Source organism: Salmo salar, chromosome 10, assembly GCF_965601325.2.
Source record: "Salmo salar chromosome 10, fSalSal1, whole genome shotgun sequence".
Lineage (NCBI taxonomy): Eukaryota > Metazoa > Chordata > Actinopteri > Salmoniformes > Salmonidae > Salmo > Salmo salar.
Window position 1 is genome coordinate 109386370 of NC_138300.1, and position 16483 is coordinate 109402852.

The 16483-nt window shown below is 42.0% G+C and overlaps 1 protein-coding gene across 1 annotated transcript in view; it reads right to left on the reverse strand.

Annotated features, from left to right (window-relative positions):
- Positions 1-16483, reverse strand: part of LOC106561484 (spondin-1) — a 106053-nt gene that overhangs the window by 46511 nt on the left and 43059 nt on the right. Inside the window, exon 7 of the mRNA XM_014125483.3 lies at positions 1418-1482. Coding sequence (XP_013980958.3) covers positions 1418-1482 — 65 coding nt within the window. The remainder of the gene's footprint in view (positions 1-1417; positions 1483-16483) is intronic.

Sequence of the window (16483 nt, forward strand, 5' to 3'; positions counted from 1 at the left end):
GATAATCTATCCAACTGACAGGTTTCGTATATATCAAAAATCTGATTACACAGGTGCACCTTGTGCTTGGGACAATAAAAGGCCACTCTTAAATGTGCAGTTTTTTCACACAACACAATGCCACAGATGTCTTAAGTTTTGAGGGAGTGTGCAATTGGCATGTTGACTGCAGGAATGTCCACCAGAGCTGTTTCCAGAGAATCTAATATTCATTTCTCTACCATAAGCCGCCTCCAACGTCTTCATAGAGAATTTGGCAGTACGTCCAATCGGCCTCACAACCGCAGATCACGTGTAACCAAATCTCCACATCTGGCATCTTCACCTGCGGGATTATCGGAGACCCCCTGGACAGCTGAAGAAACTGTGGGTTTGCACAACCAAAGAATTTCTGCACAAACTGTCAGAAACCGTCTCACGGAAGCTCATCTGCATGCTTGTTCTTCCATGGCCTGCATACTCACCAGATATGTCACCCATTGAGCAAGTTTGGAATGCTGTGGATCAACGTGTACGACAGCGTTTTCCAGTTCCCGCCAATATCCAGCAACTTCACAAAGCCTTTGAAGGGGAGTGGGACAATGTTCCACAGGCCACAATCAACAGCCTGATCAATTCTATGTGAAGGAGATGTGTCGCGCTGCATGATGCACACAGTGGCCACACCATATACTGACTGGTTTTCTGATCCACGCCCCTACCTTTATTTAAGGTTTCTGTTACCAACAGATGCATATCTGTATTCCCAGTCATATGAAATCCATAGATTAGGGCCTCATTTATTTATTTAAATTGACTGATTTCCTGATTTGAACTGTAACTCAGTAAAATCTTTGAAATAGTTGCATGCTGCGTTTATATTTTTGTTCAGTGTAGAATCTTCACATTCCACATGCACATCAATATTTTTATACGATCTCCTAAAATTTGAGACATGTTTTTCCAACCCCCTTTAACATCAACAATGAATATGTCTCCTCCAACAAAGCAAACATTGCCTGGCTTAATTGACAGGCTTATTTTAAAATAGGTCAATGAAGCATGTTGATATATTGGAGCAGGAGGGAGGCTATTAACCTTAATCACAGAAACACCCCGAGGGAACACATCTCTCATCAAAATAGGAGCCTTCTTTTCACAAACAAAAAAGCTCATGAAAAATGTACACAATCATTAATGAATTTAAGAAAACATCCGCAGGCCAAGCATGTAGCTGATGAATTAATTCTGGGTGGTTATCTCCTCCTTAGCCTGTTATCTGAGGAAGCTAAGTAGAATGAGATATTCTGTTTACACCTAAATTCTCAATTAATGGTTATCCAAAGGATCATCTCTACAAGTATATATTTTTTGAAATACAATTAACATTATAAACCTGTGAAAGGTGAGGGTACTCTGTACATCACTGTGTACTCACACGTTCAGGGGCTGCCATGCTGGCCACTGCGCCTTGGTTTTGATAACAGTCAGAACTTCATCACCCTGTGGAGAGAGATACATTATTTTCGTAAAATAAGAGAAAACAATGTGGAAAACACAGAAAGATACTCAACAGTGTTCATTCCTCTCTTTCTTTTGAAATGTAAAAACTTTCCAAAGTTGAGAGCTGTGAAAGTGGGCATCTTGGGACCAGAAGTGTCTGCTATTTTATAATGGCTGTTTTTCCACAAGAGGATAACTACTGTGAATCACACAATTCACAGTAGTTCAGCTGAGCTGGCCAGTCTGGGGGAGCAGTGTGTTACCATGGCAGCATTGTCACCTCCTGCTGAAAAATTAAAGGGCCAGTAGCAAACAGACCCCTTTGATGTAGAACTAAGTAGGAATTGTTGTAGCGTTATGAGACAGTTTGGTGTCTGACATGAAAAAAAGGAAAAACAGCATGGTAGAGATTTGTGTTATTCAGTTCTCACACATTTCAGAGCAGGCACACACAGATGCATGCACCTGCCCATGCACACACACACACACACAGACACACACTATACTGTTTTGTAAACAGAAACTGGTTTAGATATGAGACACACTCACACTCTTTTACTTTGAAAAGATCTAACCACTTCTAACTCACTAGTGGAGTGTGCCCTTCTGGGACAGCAACACTGAGCCTCTTTTTGGGACGCGGCCCACAGGCTTGTAAATTTTTTTTTATTTTTTATGGTTGACTGATGGTCCCACAATCGCCCTGAAAGTCTACTCTTTGGGGCTTACTATAGAAAACAAGCCTGCTGCCCATTTCTACTCAGAGCACCTCAGGGTTGACCAGCTTTTGCCCTCTGAATTACTTCTTCAAGCTCTCTAGTTTTGGGCCACACTCAAGAGACCCACAGCCTTCATTTAAAGCTCAAAGTATTTTTCCTCAATAAGTGAGTGTTGCGAGAATAGTCATGGTCTCATACCAGCAAAAAGCTCTAAGCAGATGCCTGTGATTTCTGTTTGTCACCGTCCTTCTCCACTACAGTCTGTCTGTCTATCATGGTGATGTGTACTGTATGTCTCTAGGTGGGGAGGATAATCACCTGTCCTGGCCTGATTTTCTGTTCTCGGGTGTCTCTACTTCACAGAACCACCTTGAAGAGGATTTTAGCACATCCTGAGGACTAAGGGAGTCCATCTACTGACATAAGTTGAACTGCATGTCTGCATGTGGAACCAACTCTAAACCGAAGCATTGTTATTCATGAGAATCACAGTAGGATAAACCATCTCATTCTCAATGGAGGTATGTGTGTTGTGAATAGTTAAATCCAAACACATTTGATGAATATTCAGAGACAGAGCCATACAGCATACAGCCCATATAGACCTTGTTGTGATCCAGTCCTCCCTACAGTCTTGTATGTACACTGAACAAAAATATAAACGCAACATGCAACAATTTCAAAGATTTTACTGAGTTACAGTTCATATAAGGAAATCAGTCAATTGAAATAAATTCATTAGGCCCTAATCTATGGATTTCACATGACTGAGAATACAGATCTGCATCTGTTGGTCACAGATACCTTTAAAAAAAAGGTAGGGGCATGGATCAGGAAACTAGTCAATATATGGTGTGTTCACCATTTGCCTCATGCAGCACGACACATCTCTTTCGCATAGAGTTGATCAGGCTGTTGAATGTGGGACATGTTCAGCTTCCAGGAATTGTGCACAGATCCTTGTGACATGGGGCGGTGCATTATCATACTGAAACATGAGGTGATGGCGGCAGATGAATGGCATGACAATGGGCCTCAGGATCTCGTCACGGTCTCTGTGCATTCAAATTACAATCGATAAAATGCAATTGTGTTTATTGTCCGTAGTTTATGGCTGCCCATACCATAACCCCACTGCCACCATGGGGCACTCTGTTCACAACGTTGACATCAGCAAACCGCTCTCCCACACAACGCCATACACGCATGCTATTTGCCATCTGCCCCGTACAGTTGAAACAGGGATTCATTAGTGAAGAGCACACTTCTCCAATGAATTTGGTTACAATGCCGAACTGCAGTCAGGTCAAGACTCTGATGAGGACGATGAGTATGCAGATGAGCTTTCCAGAGACTGTTTCTAACAGTTTGTGCAGATATTCTTCGGTTGTGCAAACCAACAGTTTCATCAGCTGTCCGGATGGCTGGTTTCAGACGATCCCGCAGGTGAAGAAGCAGAATGTGGAGGTCCTGGGCTGGCATGGTTACACGTGGTCTGCGGTTGTGAGGTCGGTTGGACGTACTGCCAAATTCTCTAAAACGACATTGGAGGCGGCTTATGGTAGAGAAAAGGCAACAGCTCTGGTGGACATTCCTGCAGTCAACATGCCAATTGTACTCTCCCTGAAAACGTGAGACATCTGTGGCAAATCAAATCAAAATCACATTTTATTGGTCACATATTTAGCCAAAATGCTTGTTATTTTTATTTTGTTTTATACACAAACAAAATACTGCAAAGTTGCTTAGGAGCTAGAAGCAGAGCTGCTATGTCTGCCGGCACCATCTTGCCAATGACATTGTTTTTCTTTTTTAAAGAAATCACATTTTAGAGTGGCTTTTTATTGTCCCCAGCACAAGGTGCACCTATGTAATGATCATGCTGTTTAATCAGCTTCTTGATATGCCACACCTGTCAGGTGGATGGATTATCTTGGCAAAGGAGAAATGTTCACTAACAGGGATGTAAACAAATTTGTGCTCAAAATTGGAGACAAATAAGCTTTTTGTGCGTATGGAAAATTTCTGTGATCTTTTATTTCAACTCATGAAACATGGGACCAACACTTTACATGTTACATTTCTATTTTTGTTGAGTATAATTGAAGTAAATTGTTGTAGTAAATTGTATTTATTGAAGGAGAGGGCGTGAGTGTTATTAAGGGAGGAGGGGGGAGGGGGATGAAAAGGCAGTGGGAGGCGGGAGGCAACAGCTGCTGCACCGAAGGGGTGTTTTACACTTCACACATGCTGACCATGCTGACCCTCATGCTGACCCTGACCGCAGTGCGTACAGAGGGAGAGAGAGATGGAGAACAGGATGAAAAGAGGAGAAGAGGCTGTTGGTGACATCATTGCCCAGGGCACACGGTGCCACGGTCAGAGGCTGCAGAGGGAAATGTCCCTGGAAAGGTCCCACCACCTCTCCATATGCCACGGTTTCAAAGTACTGGAGTTTTGCTACACAAACCGAGAGACTCAGAGTTCATCTCTAACTTGTCTCAGCAAACACATTTACTTTTTAATCATTATTGCTGAATGAGAGCTAAAGTGTAGCTAGGTTTCTTTTTAACATTCTTTGTAGCCTCTCTTGACAGAGTTTCTCTGAGCAATAGCACTCTTAACAAAGAATATGTCTTAGTCTTTGTCTTCACTCTTACCTTTTTCCTCCCTGAAATCAAGCACTCTTATCTTTTCCCTTTACAAAGTTTTTCTCTTTTATTGATTTGTCAAGTTTACCCTATAGGCTGACCCAATGTAATATCTTGTCCAGTGTCCAGCCTCCCAAGTCCCTAAACGGCCCTCTCTGTCTGTCTCCAGCTACAGAGGAGTCTGGGCCAAACTGTTGCTCAGTAATTGATTTGATTTTAGTGAGGTGTCAGTCACTCCCGCAGGCTGAGAGGAACTGAGTGGCAGGGCCATAAGCCCCCTCTAACCACACTGCTCGGCCCAATCACATCATTCTCGGAGGCAGGCGGGCAGGCAGCGGCGGGCGGGTGTTGGGTACTCAGAGTGCCAGCTAGGCACTCTTAGTACCCAATGTACCCAGCAGCATACTCCTGCCACCGCCGTCGCTGCGACCGTCTGGTGCCCGAGTACAATCAAAAGACATTGGCTTTGCCAAGGGATCCTTTGCACAGCAGCGGGATAAATATTGTCAAATGTTAATCATGTAAAATGAGCTGGGAGCCTCTGGGATAGTCTGTGTAGACCTAATAAAGAATAAACCCTCTGCATCCTCCTGACATTCTAATAAACTGCCCTTTCAATTTTCATTTCAATGCAAATCATTTTTAAAAACTTGCTGTTAATTATTATAACTTTAATCCTTAAATGAGACTGGCAAAAGGTCATTGTTCTTAATTAGACTTCCTGCCGATCCCCTGTGTCCTGCCTATTTCATTATTGCCAGATTACCAGTGTACTGTAACTTCCCCTAATTCTATGTGTGGGTTGATAGAGGTTGCTTGATTTCACACCAATTAAGAGGATACACGTATGTAACATTACAGTATATGAGCTGGTTGAAAAGCTTTACATATCATTGACTTTCCAAGTTAAGTATCGCCTGTCACGCGGCATATTTGAAGAACAAGGAACCAATTTGTAAATTGAATATTGCTTTGATATCAACAATGACATTCGTCTGTCTTTCTCATCTACAGTTCTTGACTCTCACATATACAGTGCATTCGGGAAGTATTCAGACCCCTTGACATTTTCCACATTTTGCTACGTTATAGCCTTATTCTAAAATGAATGCATTTTTCCCCCACATCAATCTACACACAATACCCCATAATGACAAAGCAGAAAAAAACAGTTTTTTAGATTTTTTGGCAAATGTATTAAAAATGTAAAACTGAAATATCACATTTACATAAGTATTCAGACCCTTTACTCAGTATTTTGTTGAAGCACCTTTGGGAGCGATTACAGCCTCAAGTCTCGGAGCTCTACAGACAATTCCTTTGATCTCCTGGCTTGGTTTTTTCTCTGACATGCACTGTTAACGGTGGGACCTTATATAGACAGGTGTGTGCCTTTTCAAATCATGTCCAATCAATAGAATTTACCGTAACAAAATGAAGAAAAAAATCAAGGGGTCTGAATACTTTCCGAATGCACTGTGTGAGAAATGTATGCCTTACGACTGCTGTACAGATTTAGGATCTTAATTTGAGCACCCTGTTGCAGGAGAATTTTCCTGCAATGCAGGAAATGTAAAACTTGTAGTGTAGTTGTCACTCCGGCTCCTGCTCTTCCCCCCTGGCGCTCGAGGGCGCTAGACTCCCCAGCATTACGCACTCCTGACACCATCATTACGCACACCTGCTTCCCTCGTCACGCGCATCAGCGATCATTTGGACTCACCTGGACTCAATCACCTGTGTTATTTCCTTCCCTATATCTGTCTGTCCTCCAGCTCTGTTCCCCACTTCCGCATTAACGTTCATATGTCGTTTTGTTACCCATGTGCTGACGCTGTTCATGTCTTGTTCCTTGTCTGTTCCTCATTAAATGTTTGACTCCCTAATACCTGCTTCTCTACTCGAGCATCGGTCCTTACAGTAGTTGACATTTAAAAAGGCTTCTGAAGTTTGTAATTTCCACTTCGAAATTTCAGACTTGATTTTCTCTTATGAAAAAAACCCTACAAAAATGTCCATTAATTATAATCCACATAATAACTGACATCTGTTGTTGCTGCAGGATTATTATCCTGCTGTAGCAAACTGGCTCAAATTAAGATCCTACATCTGTAAGTCAAATGAGGGAATATGAAATACATCAATACAGAATGGGAGCACTAAACCAGGGTTTAATGACACACACTGAATATGGTACAGCAAGTCTAGAGCCTTAGAAGGAAATATCTATATACTGAAGAAAAATATAAACGCAACATGTAAAGTGTTGGTCCCGTGTTTCATGAGCTGAAATAAAAGATCCCAGATGATATATATATTTTTTTATCCCAGAAATGTTCCGTACACACAGAAAGTGTATTTTTCTCCTTTGCCAAGATAATCCATCCACCTGACAGGTGTGGCATATCAAAAAGCTGATTAAAGAGCATGGTCATTACACAGGTGCACCTTGTGCTGGGGACAATAAAAGGTAATATAATCTGTCCTCTGTCTGACCTAGACCGCTATCTGTGACTACCTTTTCTCCCTTTAATTCATGTTTGATAATCAGCACATCCTATGCGGAATAGATGCCATGATCAAACTTTCTGTTGTCATTGAGTGACATCAGCGATTTGCTTCATCAATTAAGACGGCCTCTAATCATTTCGGAGGCTAGCATTTATACACATACAGCTCTGTGCTGTGGCTTGCACATTAATCAATGCCTAGCAACATGAGACAGGAGCTGACCAACAAGGCTTGTGTTAAAAAATACAGGGTGATTAAATATGGCCTTTCAATAACATAACTGCGACAACAGCAAAAGCATCAAGAGTAAGTTTACTCTGGCTTATCAGAAAAGGGTAATTTGTCATGTTTGGGTGCTGGAGGATGTTTTCATGGTGAGCCAAGTGATAAATCATCCATATGTCAGAATTGACATTACGTATTACTTGACAAGAGATTACATGAGTCAAACATACTGTAAATCACAGACCATTTAATCATGTCAGTGTATTGGCTCGGTTTTAAAAGCAGGGGATTAAATTAGTAAGAATAGATCTACAGGTAAAAGTATGTCTATGACAATTACCAGCAGACCCTCTGGACATCATGGTATAAAGTTGTCTGAGGCCTAGGGTTAAGAGCATTGGGCCAGTAACCGAAAGGTCGCTGGTTCGAATCCCCAAGCTGGCAAGTGGAAAAATCTGCCGTTCTGCCCTTGAGCAAGGCAACAACAACTGCTGATGACTTGGACGACAGTTAAGGCAGCCCCCCACACATCTCTGATTCAGAGGGGTTGGGTTAAATTCGGAAGACGCATTTCGGTTGAATGCATGCAGTTGTTCAACTGACTAGGTGTCCCCTTTCCCCATAGTATACAGTGTATTCGGAAAGTATTCAGACCCCTTGACTTTTTCCACATTTTGTTACGTTACAGCCTTAATCTAAAATTGATTAAATCGTTTTTTTCCCCTCATCAATCTACACACATTACCCCATAATGACAAAGCAAAAACACCTGTATTTGGGGAGTTTCTCACATTCTTGTCTGCAGATCCTCACAAGCTCGGATGGGGAGCGTCGCTGCACAGCTATTTTCAGGTCTCTCCAGAGATGTTAAATCTGGTTCAAGTCCAGGCTCTGGCTGGGCCACTCAAGGACATTCAGAGACTTGTCCCAAAGCCACGCCTTTGTGGTCTTGGCTGTGTGCCTAGGGTCGTTGTCCTGTTGGAAGGTGAACCTTCGCCCAAGTCTGAGGTCCTGAGCGCTCTGGAGCAGGTTTTCATCAAGGACCTCTCTTTACTTTGCCACCCTTTATCTTTCCACCCTTTATCTTTCCCACGATCCTGACTAGTCTCCCAGTTCCTGCCTCTGAAAAACATCCCCACAGCATGATGCTTTTATTTAACTAGGCAAGTCAGTTAAGAATAACTTCTTATTTCCAATGACGGCTTACCTTGGCCAAACCCTAACCCAGACAACGCTGGGCCATAGTGCACTGCCCTATGGGACTCCCAATCACGACCTGATGTGATACAGCCTGGAATTGAACCAGGGTCCGTAGTGACGCCTCTAGCACTGAGATGCAGTGCCTTAGACCGCTGCACCACCCGGGAGCCATGCTTCACCTTATTGATGATGCCAGGTTCCCTCTGGACGTGACGCTTGGCATTCAGGCCAAAAAGTTCAATCTTTGTTTCATCAGACCAGAGAATCTTCTTTCTCATGGTCTGACAGTCCTTTAGGTGCCTTTTGGCAGCCAGCTCTAGGAAGAGTCTTGGTGGTTCCAAACTTCTTCTATTTAAGAAAAATGGAGGCCACTGTGTTCTTGGGGACCTTCAATGCTGCAGAAATGTTTTGGTACCCTTCCCCCGATCTGTGTCTCGACACAATCCTGTCTCGGAGCTCTACGGACAATTCATTTGACCTCATGGCTTTGTTTTTGCTCTGACATGTGCCTTTGCAAATCATGTCCAATCAATTGAATTAATCACAGGTGGACTCCAATCAAGTTGTAGAAACATCTCAAGGATGATCAATGGAAACAGGATGCACTTGAGACAAAATGTTGAGTCTCATAGAAAAGGGTCTGAATACTTATGTAAATAATGTATTTCGGTTTTTAATTTTTAATAACGTTGCTAAATAAAAAAACAGTTTTCGCTTTGTCATTATGGGGTATTGTGTATAGATGTTTTTGTTTAATGTATACCAGTGAAGCCTGAAGCTACCCAAAGTGATGTTCAAACACGATGAGATTTGCAGTGACGTAGGGAGCAAGAAAATATCCTCCCTCAGGCTAGAAAGTCATTGCAGGTTTTGGAAATCACGGATATTTTTACTTTTAATTATACCATGCGATGTCACAGAGAAGTGACATTTTTTATGAACTGTTTTCTTATATTTTTAACCACAGATCATTGAAAGACAATATTTTCACATAAACTCAGCAAAAAAAGATACGTCCCTTTTTCAGGATCTGTCTTTCAAAGATAATTCGTAAAAATCCAAATAACTTCACAGATCTTCATTGTAAAGGGTTTAAACACTGTTTCCCATGCTTAATGAACATGCACCTGTGGAACGGTCGTTAAGACACTAACAACTTACAGATGTTAGGCAATTAAGGTCACAGTTATGAAAACTTGGGACACTAAAGAGGCCTTTCTACTGACTCTGAAAAACACCAAAAGAAAGATGCCCAGAGTCCCCCTGCTCATCTGCGTGAACGTGCCTTAGACATGCTGCAAGGAGGCATGAGGACTGCAGATGTGGCCAGGGCAATAAATTGCAATGTCTGTACTGTGAGACGCCTAAGACAGCGCTACAGGGAAACAGGACAGACATCTGATCGTCTTCGCAGTGGCAGATCACGTGTAACAACACCTGCACAGGATTGGTACATCCGAACATCACACCTGCGGGACAGGTACAGGATGGCAACAACAACTGCCCGAATTACACGAGGAACGCACAATCCCTCCATCAGTGCTCAGACTGTCCGCAATAGGCTGAGAGAGGCTGGACTGAGGGCTTGTAGGCCTGTTGAAAGGCAGGTCCTCAGCAGACATCACTGGCAACAACGTCGCCTATGGGCACAAACACACCGTCGCTGGACCAGACAGGACTGGCAAAAAGTGCTCTTCACTGACAAGTCGCGGTTTGGTCTCACCAGGGGTGATGGTCGGATTCGCATTTATCGTCGAAGGAATGAGCGTTATACCGAGGCCTGTACTCTGGAGCGGGATCTATTTGGAGGTGGAGGGTCCGTCATGGTCTGGGGCGGGGTGTCACAGCATCATCGGACTGAGCTTGTTGTCATTGCAGGCAATCTCAACGCTGTGTGTTACAGGGAAGACATCCTCATGTGGTACCCTTCCTGCAGGCTCATCCTGACATGACCTTCCAGCATGACAATGCCACCAGCCATACTGCTCGTTCTGTGCGTGATTTCCTGCAAGGCAGGAATGTCAGTGTTCTGCCATGACCAGCGAAGAGCCCGGATCTCAATCCCATTGAGCACGTCTGGGACCTGTTGGATTGGAGGGTGAGGGCTAGGGCCATTCCCCACAGAAATGTCAGGGAACTTGCAGGTGCCTTGGTGGAAGAGTGGGGTAACATCTCACAGCAAGAACTGGCAAATCTGGTGCAGTACATGAGTAGGATATGCACTGCAGTTCTTAATGCAGCCGGTGGACACACCAGATACTGACTGTTACTTTTTTGTTTAGGGACACATTATTCAATTTCTGTTAGTCATATGTCTGTGGAACTTGTTCAGAGTATGTCTCAGTTGTTGAATCTTGTTATGTTCATACAAATATTTACACATGTTAAGTTTGCTGAAAATAAACACAGTTGACAGTGAGAGGACGTTTCTTTTTTTGCGGAGTTTATGTAGACACTGGTTTATTTCTGTGACATTCTAAATTAGTTGGACTAATCTCTAATTAGCCGAGCACAAAGCGGCTATACAGCTGCTAATACCTCTGCAAACAAACTGTTCACTTTAGTTTAGAGGAGGAGACTAAGATCAGCTCCATGTCTGTCTGTCTGTCTGTCTGTCTGTCTGTCTGTCTGTCTGTCTGTCTGTCTGTCTGTCTGTCTGTCTGTCTGTCTGTCTGTCTGTCTGTCTGTCTGTCTGTCTGTCTGTCTGTCTGTCTGTCTGTCTGTCTGTCTGTCTGTCTGTCCTGCTTCATTACATGGTATTTCTCTAGACAGTCTAAACAGACAATGCAGTGATGTCTGTGATCTGTTGTCATCAGACCAGCATTCATGATCTGTTGTCATCAGACAAGCATTCATGATCTGTTGTCATCAGACAAGCATTCATGATCTGTTGTCATCAGACAAGCATTCATGATCTGTTGTCATCAGACAAGCATTCATGATCTGTTGTCATCAGACCAGCATTCATTATCTGTTGTCATCGGACCAGCATTTATTAGCTTGGCTTATGACTCCATTTAATTAGCCAAAATAAAAATAACATTGCAGATACGGTATCATAGTGCTGTGATGTTAGATATGACTGAAAACACATTTCTGCATAATGATGAGAAGAAAGTTTGCAGAAGACATATACTTTTAAGATGATGTTTGGTTCCTTAAAACTTCGACATATGTTTTCAACATACTTCAAACAATTTAACATGACCACGAATAGAAATACACATACTGTGTCCCCATATTTGTTTTTAAAGTTCTGAAAGTTTCAAAGTCAGTTTTCAAAGCATTTTTTGACCCAGCAATGGACATTTCAAACATGCATTCAGGTGCAATTTGACAATTCAAATACCCAGCTAGCAGGTTCCATCCATATTGTAATGGTCATACACCAGAACAGCCTCCCTCCCATTCCCCTGGAGGTTGGGGGACAGTTGAGGGGAACTGAGAGTCTGGTTATTTGCTTTGACCTTCAGTTGAGTTGACTTTACTCAGCCAGGCCATGCAGGCTGGCAGGGAATCATCTGACTGGGAGGGATGTTGACCCCAGTGACCGTCCGGGGTGAGGTGCTAGACACAGTGACTTGTCACACTCCACACACACTACATGTGCTTGAGCTGAAATATATGCATGCAGGTATAAGCCAAGCTTGGATCTGACTTTTATAAAAGTGTAGGAAGAGACGCAGTAAAGATTCTATCTGGTTTTGGTCATAGGCTTATCTGATTGACACTTTCTTTCACAGTTTTTTGTAGCACTTTCTTTTTTTTAAGAAATATGCTTTTATCTACAGAAACATGTAAAATACATGTAGCCTAACTGTAGAGACATGCTTTACATTTTTTTACCCCAGTGTATAACTGCTGGTGAAGGCATTACCATACCATCCACATACTGCACATTCAGGTCTCAGGTGCTGTAGCTACCTTAGGACAGTATTAACCACCTAAGCCACTCAATGGTAATGATCTCGTCTTCTCTAGATTGGATCACTGAACTACATGAATGAATGTGACGGTAGAGAACCTGAGCCTGAACCTGAGCAGAACCTTCCTTAGGGCTACAGTAACACGCACGTTGTTCGTTGATTGCTAATATGCTACAGCGCTCAGATCAAAATCCTTTGGTCGTTTGTTGTTGTGCTGTTCATTAGTATCTCTTCGACGTCAAGCATGAGGGTTTAGCTACCTGCTCTTTCATCTTCATAGAAAGTTCCTCAACCTGAACTGAATCAAATCCCTCTCCATCAAAACCTTAGGCCCTTCTTTCGATTACACAATAATACAAGAGAATAATTAGGACGGAACACAATCTATATCCACATTTTTTTAAATCGTTTTGTTTTGTTGAAATGCCCAACCATCCATCCCCCCTAAGTGGTTCAGATGTTCACACACTGATTCTTAAGCTAGTTCTAGTTACAGATGAAACTGACTGTGTTCTGTCTGGCTATTCATTCTAAGCCATGGTCACAGTCAAGAGAACAAACTCAAGGTGTTGTGTGCATCTTATCATTCAGCTGGCATTCAGGGAAGAGGTTATTATAATACATTCTTAACATACCAAAGCATTTTTATGAATTACCTTCTGGGCTGTGTGATACATATTCAGAATGTTTATCTCATTGCAAAGACAATCCTTTAGGCTTATAATGACCGCCCAGTTTAGATGTCTAATCAAATCGCTGATCTGCTTCTCCATCATAGTTGTTCCTCATTGTCAGGCAAGATATTCATTTTAATCATTGGAGATAGGGGGCTTTTAGGGCTAGTTGATAGGAGGACAGAGCTGCAGCTACTACCAAAAATAGTTTTGATATTGCAAGCTTCCTTAAGAATATATGTAACAAACGATGTGTGGAGTCCAATAATACCCTAATAAGAAAAGAGATAGAACGTCTTGTGTCCGTTACCATAATAACGAGAGCTTCCTCCTGCTCCGATCTTTACAAATGATTTTCTGACAGAGGATTTCAGCTTCACCTTCAGTGAGGCCAACAGTCAGACACCCAATGCAGCAGCAACACTCTTTCATCAAAAAGTGAATTCCAAATTCAGGGAGCTTAAAGACTTTTGAATGGGATACATTTATTAGTTGTCTTCAATTCTAATGAATTCTAAATATGGATGATCAATAACATGACCTTCTCTTCCGACATCAAAATCAGGTGTTTACAAAAACAGAGAAATCAGGTTCTATTTAGCAGTTGAACAGTGCTTTATCAAAGAGAGAAGCTACACCTATAAATAATACACACTTGATTGGTGGCAAGTCCTGTTGATATTAGCAAATAATATCTGTAAGTCATCTATAGGCCGTCTTTTTAATTTATTTTTACTTTAAATATTTATATATATTTGTTTTCTTTAAAACAACAATACAATACATACAGTACAAATGGCCGCTCTAACTAAAAGCCAACTAAAAGAGAGGACAGATGTAGGATCTTAATTTGATCACCCTGTTGCAGAAAATGTAAAACTTGTAGTGTATTTGAGATTGAAAATAATTCAGAAGTTAGTTATTTCCACTTTGAAATGTCACACTTGATTGACCCTTACAAAAAAGTATCGACCCTCTACAAACATGTACATTAATTATAATCCAAATAATAATTCACATTTCCTGTTGCTGCAGGATTATTTACCTGCTGTAGCAAATGTGCTCAAATTAGGATCCTACATCTGTATTATGGGTGAAAGATTTGACCCTCCACTCACCACTACCATAACAAAGGAGTAAGGGATACATGGGCCATGGAGAGCCTGTCTGAGTCTCTAAGCATTGATGTCAGATTGAATCCCACTACAAAGTGTGCTATCAAAGGCATCAGACATCAGACGTGACAGAGAGGAGTGTGTTGAGAGATAGTCGTCCCTGCAAATATTGTAATTTCAGCATGAAGGTGTCCTGAACAGGAGGTGATATAGCTGGAGTCTTTAGGTAACAGTTTTAGACATTCTGAGAATGATGTTCAAGACTTGCAGCTAATGCAAGCCACCAAAATCCCCAACCGGTGTCAATTTAACCTCATTAAAATGCAAGACAAATGTTCTCTCATTTTGGAAACTCATCATTAGCTGTTAGTGAGATGGTAGCTTAGGGGTCCGTATGAAGGCCAGTGCTCTCTCTCCTCTCTCTCCTATCCCCACTCTATACATTACCCAGACAGCACTGACACATGTTTAAGAAGTTTCCCATGTCTCTAGTCAGTGATATCTTACTACAGTTCACTTCACCAGCGCTCTCTGAAACAAGTCTACTCAACCGTCAGCATATCCCTTTCACAATAACAGTCTGAGGTTGACCTAGGGACACAAACAGGCAGGCAAACACATAAAAAGAACAACACTGAAGTGAGAAGTATTCTTAAATTAGACTTGATAGTAAAGGTATGAAAATACACTTGGTCATTAGTCTAGGGGTTCACATACTTTTTCCTACACTGTGAATGTTTAAACGATGTATTCCAATATAGACAAGAAAAATACAATAATTTGTGTGTTATTAGTTTAAGCACACTATGTTTGTTTAATGTGTTGACCTAGATGAAGATCAGATCAAAATATATGACCAATTTATGCAGAAATCCAGGTATTTCCAAAGGGTTCACATACATTTTCTTGCCACTGTAGGCAATTCCTTCCACTATTATCTGATAAACAAAAAACAGAACCACATTATAATGTGTATGAACTGTATTATAGATTATGTTCACTCTCAACGTTATTGATACATTAAATAGGTGAGTATGAGAGTGAGGAACTGTGCACTTTCAGTGGAATGAAATGTTTGACAAGCCCACAGAGACTGTCCTGGAAATGCTTTTGTTAAGGACTCTCACATTCCTACTGTACCATGGGACAATAGCTGCCTTGGAGAGATTGTCTAGTGTTTAGGGGAGCTAGTCCAGGCTGTCACCCAGACCAGGTGTGTGTGTGTGTGTGTGTTGACTGTCACCTTTCTTTGTGTGTGTTTGTGTGCGTGCCTGCATGTGTGTGTATGCTGTCAGGTATCTCTCTGCGGCACAGGAGGGAGGAACCCACAGAGCAAATTAGGGGCAGATTACTGTCAACACGGCCTTTGGATAACAGGAATAATTTACATAGGAAAAACATGGCCGCCAAGGGCTGTTATTGAAAACAGATTGATGAGAGGACCCTCATGAATTAAAGAAGCTCTGAGCATAATGTGGCTTTATTGTGTTAGGATATAGCCTGAATCTTAATATGGGAACAATTTTATCCTACTATTAGAGACAGAGACATTCAGAACATTCCCTCTGGGGAACAAGCCAAGAACCATGAATGTTTCGAAACAACAAAAACTCACAAAGTGAACCTTCATTGCCTTACAAAAGCCTAGGACACTGACTCTCAGCACACACTGTCACCCACACAGTTCTTGCAAAAGTGTCCCGAGCTCCCTGGACATTAGCAGTATAGTGATGTCGTCACGAGGTGACAAAGCACAAACACTTGGGATTCCCTTTGAAGAGAGCTCTAAGCAGCAGTTCATTCTTTTAATGTGCTTTAGAAATGTCAAGATGTGAGCAGATTGTAAGAGATGCTGTCAAGCCCTGCCTGGACACTTCAGGTTTCCTCCTCTTCACTGGGATATGTATGGGAGGCAATAAAGGCTGAGTTTGGCTGTGGGAGAGGCCTGCAGCAATTTCTTCTGAATGAAAGTTAAGGACA